This window comes from Xenia sp. Carnegie-2017, unplaced genomic scaffold (assembly GCF_021976095.1).
Source record: "Xenia sp. Carnegie-2017 unplaced genomic scaffold, XeniaSp_v1 HiC_scaffold_20, whole genome shotgun sequence".
NCBI classification, from domain to species: domain Eukaryota; kingdom Metazoa; phylum Cnidaria; class Anthozoa; order Malacalcyonacea; family Xeniidae; genus Xenia; species Xenia sp. Carnegie-2017.
In genome coordinates this window covers 12539692-12548685 of record NW_025813483.1, presented here as the reverse complement: position 1 = coordinate 12548685, position 8994 = coordinate 12539692, and the positions used below count along the sequence as shown (strand labels likewise).

Sequence of the window (8994 nt, the reverse complement as noted above, 5' to 3'; positions counted from 1 at the left end):
ACTTTTAGAAAATTGGAATCCTCTCCCTTATTCGTATAACGTACGAAGAAAACTATACTATCCAATGAACGGTAATTTGAAAACTTGGTGCTGCGTGTTATATTTTGATGACATCACGTTCACAAAGGGTTGGACAGTTTGTCTGTAGGTTTTGAAAGATTTATGCTAAATGTTCATTAGACTGAAAATTGAGCACGAATCGCATATAAATTTGATGTAAATAATATTTATCGCAGTTTTGAAAATTATCATTTGTAGAGTTAAACACCTACACACGATAATGTGCGGAATAGAACGTCTTTACGCGTACAAAGGATTTGCTTCTTCACAAAATTCTCACTTCGCATTCTTTTGATACACAAGTAGTCGGTCATTGTTTATAATAAAAACATTTTTATTGTTTTGTGACGTAAATTGCCTTGCACCTGTCTTGGTCTTGTACCTGTTACTGTCGCTTAAGATCAACAATATTGTTTAATCTTGTAGTATTTTCTCAAGGTAAGGAGGTTGAGAATTGGGTTCTTTGTGAAACATGACGGGATCAAGTTGAAACGTTGGATTCTTAATAGATTTTAAAAGTGTTTGTCTCCTTTGCGTACATACCTTCTGCGTCACTGCTCAACACTCTCATGCATTTACATATTCAAATTAGGAATATAAACGGATGAATGATTCGCATGGCCTCGGTAAATAAGCTATTTGACTTAGTAGTGAAGCCGTAAGCAAAATTGCTTTCTCTTTGTTCCTGAAAAAAAGGTCTGTGCGAATTGTAAATAAACTGTTTCAAAGGCATTCTATGTTCGAAGATGTTGCTATTACGTTGTCGTGCTGGATGGATGTAAATATAAGTCATTAACTATTGCTTTTTAGTTACATCTTTCGAAGATAAAAGAGATACCCTGTAGACAAAACTTGCCCAAAAATCAAGGACTTAGACGGCGCATTACAACCAAACTGTAAGTCGATAAAGTTCATTTTACACTGGCTAAGTATCTAACGTTGTGTATTAAGCGTTTATTCTGTCATTACATTTCCCATTAAAATTTATGTTACAGTTGTGAATAATTCAGACGTGTAGCGAAAGAAAGAATTCCGACAATTTTTCTGCCGTGGCATAAAGATGGCAATCTTTCCTTAGCAATGTTGTTGCACTTTAAATATTTGCCCATGCACTAAACGGCACTGTTGTGAGCTTCAAATATTACGGTAAATTTTTGCCAGTAGTGAAAGCATAATGATAATTTTCGTTCTGCTTTCTATGGGACTGAAAAATGGCAAAAATTTTAATTGTATGTTGGCATCTGTTGGAGAATTGCAATTTCGTCGAAATTCTTCCTCAAATAATTTGTTTACCGCGTTTGTTCAAGACTTCTTTCCTTTTTAAAAGGACATGTGTGCTGATGTTTATACAGGCTTTGTTAAATGATAATTATATAATTCTTTCATAAAAAGTTTTACCATTTGCTTAGGAGCATAGTAATCTGGTACTTAAAGCGCTTTTTGAGATGACACCTGACAAGAGTCATTACCGCATTTTTGCATGTTTTCGTTACTCACGATACTTCATATAATGACGAAATTGCGATTAATTTGCAAGTTTTTGTAATCTCAAAAAAGTCAAATGGTCGTCATAATATAATCATAATCTTTTAGTCATTCTCCTAGGTTTGAATCGAGATTTTGCGTTCACCTCTTGCTGTTTTTGCATTTTATAAATGTTGAGTTGCCTAAAGAAATCCAACAAATTTATGAAATTTTTGTTTTGTCTTCTTGCATTTTGACGTACCTTGACAATCTTGATCCAGCTGTCACCGTGTTGCATGTGTAATAGGTAAAAGAAGCACAACTGTTTCATGTTTGTAACATGCACAAAACCACCATTTCTTTTATCCAGCATTCTATCCTGAGCAATACGTACGCATGGATAGCAGATGATCTTTAGGGATCTTCATGGATCTCTTGAACAAGTGAACAATCACAATACAAATCACACCACATAGAAGATATAGCGATCCTTTCCTTGCAGTCCATATGTCTGTAGTAAACAGTGTGAAGAGAATGAATATATTATACCAAACCTGATTTTTAGTACAAAAATCAGTATTGGTACAAAAACGACTGTCGGTGACAGACTGTCATTTTTTGACAAAGTGCCAGTTTGGTAAACGCGAGGAAAATGTTACGAACAATAAAAGCCCACGTGACACGTTTCTCAGACGAAAATTGGAAATTGGCGGTACATATTCATTTAGCAAAATAAACTTTTCGAAACAACAGCGGGGTTAATGAGTTTATTGTAAATGATCAACGAGTAAAACGTCTTTGCTTGTTTATTGCAAGCAATCCTTGGACACCCGTGGTTGGAATTTCTATCTCAGCTAGTCAGCGGGATGTTTTTTTTATTTAGCCTTAGGTCAAACTAATCTTGATGGGTACAAATTAAATAAAGTTCGTATGTCAAAGGCCGTACGTCTTACTACTGCCTATTATTTTAGTTCTGTTTTTAATGAAATCTGCTTTACAAAGATAATCTACTTGTTTGATATTGATTCTTATATGATTCTATTGCAACATTCGGTATGTAAAGAAATTGCCATGTTTTGTTTTCGTTTCAAGTCTCCAGTTGAGAGATTATAGTTATCTTGTGATTTCTGCTGCATTGGTTCATATATACAAGTGATGTGCATAATTTGGTAATTTTGTTTTCTTATGTCAATTAGGTCATGCCTCTTGAATTGGATCACGCCATGAACGTTTACTGAAAAGTGTCTATTATTCAAATGCATTGAAATGAAACGACCAGACGGCTGGAGTTCAAACGCAGTACGCAAAGAAACGTCTTTAGAAGACTGATAACGTTTCTGTTTCGTTGTTATTGTGTTATTACTCGAGGTGTGTAGAATCTTAATGTCTAACAGCTGTGTTGAACAAGTGATTCACAGCATCACAGGAACCCCATTGGCAGTTGTAGTGTATAGTCTAAATTTCTCGCGAATGAAGCGTTTGTTAGAGTTGAATCAAAGTGCTGCATAAATCACATTTGCTTTCATCTTTAAGATATTGAAGCTAAATATCCAGCTGATTGACAATTTTTTGCTAGTAGTTCCCGATCTGGTTTTGTTCATATTGGATTTTTGTGGATTCTTACAATAATTTTGACAGCCAAGTGGTCTCCACTTATCAAGACCATATTGAGTATACACAGGAGTTATGAATCATTCTAGTCATCGAATGTCACGAGACTTCAATATTGATTCTTGAACATCCTTTCAAAAATATTGTTTTCTTGAAGACGTGTCATAAACCATCAATCGTAAACATCCGTATTACAGGGATTTGGAATTATACAGGCATTCATCAACAATCTCGGAAGGCATCTCAGGGATCCCTTATTTTAACTGGAACACCCTTGTATCCTTGGAGGATCTTAACTTTGGTGTTCCAATGAAGAACCGCAAACGGATTTACGTAACATGCATGATTGCAATAATCATCTTTCTTCTTCGATCTTTTCCGAAAATCGATATATCGACATGGAGTCTTCTTCTAATGAATGACGACGAGGCAAATTTTTTAAGAACGTGGGCACGAGTTCAGCGCACGCAATTGGACCTCAGGGAAATAACTGGCACCTGCGAGAAATGTGTGGAGAATAAATGCCCGATTATAAACCCTTACCAAAGGACTGATGTTATGACTAGTTACGTCACCAATGAAGTCATTCAGCGTAGCGGAGACTTTAGTCGTGTTTACATTAGGACGAAAAACGCCAGTGGATACTATCGCACAACCGGGGGTGATGGTTGGCAGGTGTATATAAAAGGACCATCAATATCCACAGCTACTGTGTTTGATCTTCGTAATGGTACATACGAAATCGTATTTCTTCCTGTTGTATCTGGTCAATATACGCTGTTTGCTTATCTTATTTACACAGCGTGCGTTGCAATTAACAGACCACCAAGACAGCAAAGAGTTTTAGGTATGACGTTACATACTGGGGAGACATTGAAGTGTAGGCTGATAAAGTGTGTCAAACTAAGTCTTACAGGAGCTTTCATGTGTGTTCATTATTCAATATTTTCAATTCTACTAATCACGCCTGGCAATTTTCTAAAGATCTGTCTAATATGAATTAGATCATGTGACTTTTGAGCCGATCTACTCTGTAGTGTACTGTAGTATACTGTAGTATACTGTAATACATTGAAGCAATGCATAGTATTATACATCCACTCCAAAATTACCTGATGTAAATAAGCATCGCAGCTACGGCTGTTTAACAAATCGGATTGTTGCTAATAGATAAATTGTTAGTCGGTGCCCATGATATTTCTTTATGGCTTGTGATTATAATTTATCATATGCTTGCATATTACAATCACCAAAGCATTAATGAACTGAAAAATGAATAATTGTTTGTCCTGTTTTAATTTTTAGGCAGGTTGAAACACTCATTCTATATTCCCCAACAAAAAGGCGACTCTTTGCTTCACAGTAAGTATACAGCATCCGCGTATATAATCAAAACTTTCGCTTCAACTCTCCGCAGTCAAAACTATTTTAAACGTTCAAAATATCTTCTTTGCCTTCCAGAGCTGCAATATCATATGACGTTTCGTGACTGTTACGATCGTGCAGGGTTGTTTCAGTACCATCGATGTTACGGCTGTTGCCGAGGTTGCAGTTTTGTGTGGAACGGTTTGGGAAGTTGGGAGTATGTCAGAGGTTCCTTGAAATGGCGTCCTTACATTAAAATTGACGGTAAGAGTTCCTGGAAATATAGTTTGTTTGTGTATGTATAAATACTGACGAGATTATGACTGACAAAGTAAGCATGTGACAGCAAGTTTAATGTTTATGTAATCCTCCTGGTTTTGTTTTGTTTACGTGAACATCACTTCTGGAGAAACGTAGCTAAAAAACAAACGCTCTTACTAAAATGAAAAACATTTGTGATTTGAGCACTGTAGGGTATGTTTTATTAGGAGTGAGAAAAGAACAAGGAATTAGTTTCCTTTTGCTGCCATCCTCCTTAGTATATTTAACAGTACAATTCATATATGCATTGTCAGGGAAGACTTTTTATTCAAAAAATGGTGCATTTTAAAAATTATTGCAGACAGACCAAAAAAAGTAAAATTTAAGAAGCGCGCAGTTCGAAAAAATGGAACGTTATGGTTTTTGGGTGATCCTCAGTCAACAATATACGATGCTGTTTATCAAGGTCCTTTGTGCTCAAAGATCTTTTCCAGCTGTAAGTTGAATAATTTTATGTATTATTTTTTATGCAATGAACATTGTCGGTTTGTGTCGTTAACTCTTCTCCCCCCCTCTGCGGCTCCGCCCTATTTTACGTCCTTGCCTGTTTTGATTACCTATATTAACCAAAGATCACCACCGGTCCTCGATAGTCTCCACAGGATTATCTAGACACAACTTTAATTTAACGTGCTTTCCGTTTAGGTAAAAACGGATCAACGATCCTTTCATCTGAGCATTTAAAATCATTAAGCAGTGACCGCATTGCTGATCAAGTTGTAAAACGTCTCAAGACTTTACTCAATCATTCCATGCAGCAGCCTGAAAATGCTCTCATTCTAAATCCTGGTTTCATCAGAAATTTACCTTACGTCAGCTATGCTAACATCATCAATCGAATATTGCCGCTGATACACGAGGCAATGAATACGACAAGGCACGCGCAATTTATTTGGAGCACCTTGCTACCGTCTACGGTCGAATATTCCTCGTTGGTAAGTATTTTATTACACATTGTATATGCTTCGAAAAATTTCTACATGCTAGGTTTTTACGGATATTAATTCACGAGTGACCTGCATTTCTTGCATATGGGCCCCAGTTTAGTGAGGTGATTCCTAATGAACACATTTGATGGATGGTATTCCCTTTTTCCTAACCCACGTCGTCCCGAAAGTTTCCATGTTGTCAACTTATTTTTTATTAAACAGAGACTTTGACGTGGTAGCAAATATAAATATTGCTTGAAAAAGAGCAATTCCATGGTGAATCGCCTGAAACCCGAGAAAAACCAAGAACCCAAGATAAAACTGAGAAAAAGCGAAGAAAAAACCAATAGAAACCCAAACATATCTCTTTAGAACTTTTGGGTTTCTCTTGGTTTGCTATTGAGTTTTTTTCGGTTTTCATTTGTGTTTCTTGGTTTTTCTCGAGTTTCAGGCCATTCACCATAGAATTAGCGCTTTTTAAGGCAATATTTGAATTAGGTTTTTGTTTGACATCTGAGATGTTGAGTGAATCAGGAGTGATCTTATGTAGAATCTTATGTTCTCATATACTTTAGTCTGTTATCTACCTCAATAGCAGTCTAATGTTTGAACAGTTCAAGTACAACTCCATTCTAGTGTCTAGGAGCAATCTGACGTAGAAATTTGAGTCCTTGTATATTTCAACCGATTGTATACTTCAGTCGATTGTCTTCATTAGGACTGATCTATGTCACACTAAAATTGCCACTTCCTCTATTGAGTGAAAACGCTTACGACGTCTGCACCGCGCTGAATAAAATCCATATCTACCATTTCAGGGCTACCGGATTTATAACGCTTACGCCAATATGAAGCTTTGTAAAGAAAAAGTACCCATATTAGATCTGTTCTTCCTTTTGGACAGTCACTCCCTAACTGGAATAAAAACACAAACAAATGTAACATTGGAATCCGTAGAAAGACTTCTTGTTGACTATTTTGAGTTGACATCCGATCGATTAATGTTTAAAAATTGAAGGAACAATGTTTATCAAAAAATCCTTTACTGCTAGCGGAATCTTAAGTGTCTGTTGGTCATTGATATTCCAAACAAATATTTTCCTACTCATATTTTCATTTGCTACTTCTTTGGGTAACGTGTAATGTCCTGACTGAATGTCATCTTGTTCTTGTCTTGCGTAAATGTTTCCGCACACCCTGGTAGATACTTAACCTTTCTTTCTCTGTCAAGGAGGCCGATATAAAAGAAAGACATTGTTTTATACAAAAGGCTGTTGGCAGTGTTTACATTGGACCGCGGAAGTTCGATGATTTGAGGCCAATTATTCATATATATTTACCATGTAAAAAAATATGTATTGATTTCAATAGAAACTAATTAAGTAGAACACGCATACATAAATATTTGCCTTTCCAAGTTTATCGATCTTCCGCAGTCCTTGAAAATGTTCAGTAATACCTGATTTCTGGGATTAAGTTCATTCCAATTAACTAATGAAGATTTTGAAAAGGAAAGAGACTCAAAATGGCTGGCTTTCATTTCTTATATATTGTAATTTTCAATGAAAAACAGAGCCTCGCAATTATCTACACATCGGAATAATTGCTCACACAATGAAATGCACAGCCAGTTGAAAAATCACAGTTGCAATTACAGATAATATTAATATAATTTTTATATTTTCAACAATAATGCCTGGATTACAAAACTTCCAGCTTCATAATAATATAACTATATAATCTTACATAAAATTCATAGATATCTATTTATAACTGTTGAGTATTGTGAAAAATCAACAAAGTAAATTACTCTATTTTGCAATAATTATATTTTCTATAATAATAAAATCCCCTTTAAATTATCTTGCTAGTGAGTCTGTAAACAATTACAATTATAATCAATAATAGAACGACAGTCACCAACAATGGATGCTGAATGTGAATGCACATCCAACTTGATGAATCCTTCAGTGATGTTACTTTTTGATGAATAAAATATATGTTATCTGGTGTTAAGTTATCTGCCATTCCAAATATGTTCAAGAAACTACAGCTGTCAAATAGCTCTATTATACTTGGAAGAAAACTCCATTGTATAAAACCATGCAAAGTCACTGGTTTGATACCGAGGTGTGATGCTAACACACCTACATAAGCATCGTCAACTGTTATCATTCTAATATGGCTTGCTATGCGTACCATATCCCTAACAATCCCACTGGATAAGACATATAATGCCCCTTTGGGATACCAAGGGTATTGCACTTGTGGTAAATCTGTCCAGCTGACATAATGACGATGCAATGGATCCCGAACAATGTTAGCTTTATATAATACTCCTGCATATAGTTGTTTATCAGGATGTGGTGTTGTATTGATCCAGTTAATCAAAGATGGTATGTTCACATACACGTCATCATCTGTCTTTAGTAAATACTTGAAGTTTTGTTTGGAAGCCCAATGAAAAGCCATCATCAACTTTTGCGTTATTTTACTATAAGTGTCAGGAAAGTCCCCTATAATAATATCACGATACTTCTTTGCTTCATCCAAACGCTTTTCATCATGTTGTGGGCTAGGTGTCTTCCCAAGAAAAAATGTGATTCGCCAATCATTTGTATCCACTGCCTTACCCCAAGTGTTTCGAATTGCCATTCGTTTCTCGTAATGAAATTGGCTAGCAGCTGCCGAATTTATGAGTACTAGGATGAACAAAGATCCTTTAACTGGCAAGGGCTCAATAATCGATGGCACAAAGTGTTCTTGGTTTTTGATTATGGGTAATTTAGACACATCCACTTTAATGGGGTCCGCCTGCATCGTAGGCAGGTAAAATTCAATAATGTAAGTATACATATTACTTAAAATGTAAACTACCAAGAATAAAGTAAACGCAAGCACAGTGAAAATAAAATAACGACCACATAATCTACTCCATGCCCGTCCCAAGTTATATAAAGAAGTACATATCGACTTTAAAAGACAACAGGCCATCGTCCTTGTTCCCGATGATTGTGTTTTTCTTCCGTGCGCAAATTTATATCCATCAATTTTCTTTTTCCGTAATGTAAATTTTCTTAAAATCCAAGCAACAGGTATAAATGTTTGCATTCTCCTCGCTCGAGGAAGTCACACACAATCACACAAATCGTCGTAATTAAGCCGTAATCAGGTGACTGATCAAGCAGAATAACTATTGTTAAAAAGGGGTAAACAAGTATCAAGTTATCACTGCTCGTGGAAA

At 35.8% G+C, this 8994-nt stretch overlaps 2 protein-coding genes across 5 annotated transcripts; one reads left to right on the top strand and one right to left on the bottom strand.

Annotated features, from left to right (window-relative positions):
- Positions 1-541: 541 nt before the first annotated feature.
- On the top strand, positions 542-7766 carry LOC124441482. Of its 4 annotated transcripts, none has more exons than XM_046991968.1 (9): positions 542-756; positions 871-956; positions 2721-2892; positions 3333-3982; positions 4441-4497; positions 4597-4764; positions 5123-5257; positions 5467-5756; positions 6569-7766. In XM_046991968.1, exons 4-9 carry the CDS (start codon positions 3445-3447, stop codon positions 6764-6766), a joined length of 1386 nt encoding a protein of 461 aa, XP_046847924.1. In that variant the 5' UTR covers positions 542-756; positions 871-956; positions 2721-2892; positions 3333-3444; the 3' UTR covers positions 6767-7766. The 4 variants fall into 4 exon arrangements, with proteins under 4 accessions (XP_046847924.1, XP_046847922.1, XP_046847923.1 ...); XM_046991966.1 differs by having other exon boundaries at positions 3104-3982; XM_046991967.1 differs by having other exon boundaries at positions 3101-3982.
- Positions 7468-8921, bottom strand: LOC124441483 (beta-1,3-galactosyltransferase 1-like). The gene has a single exon (XM_046991970.1). The coding sequence runs from the start codon at positions 8859-8861 to the stop codon at positions 7605-7607; it is 1257 nt and encodes a 418-aa protein (XP_046847926.1). The 5' UTR covers positions 8862-8921; the 3' UTR covers positions 7468-7604.
- Between the last annotated feature and the right edge of the window lie 73 nt (positions 8922-8994).

Coding starts and splice junctions, on each gene's coding strand:
- LOC124441482 (XM_046991968.1), top strand. CDS start 3,445: ATGAAGAACCGCAAACGGATTTACGTAACATGCATGATTGCAATAATC. Junction 4,765..5,122: donor TCCTTACATTAAAATTGACG/GTAAGAGTTCCT, acceptor AAATTATTGCAG/ACAGACCAAAAAAAGTAAAA. Junction 5,258..5,466: donor CTCAAAGATCTTTTCCAGCT/GTAAGTTGAATA, acceptor CTTTCCGTTTAG/GTAAAAACGGATCAACGATC.
- LOC124441483 (XM_046991970.1), bottom strand. CDS start 8,861: ATGCAAACATTTATACCTGTTGCTTGGATTTTAAGAAAATTTACATTA.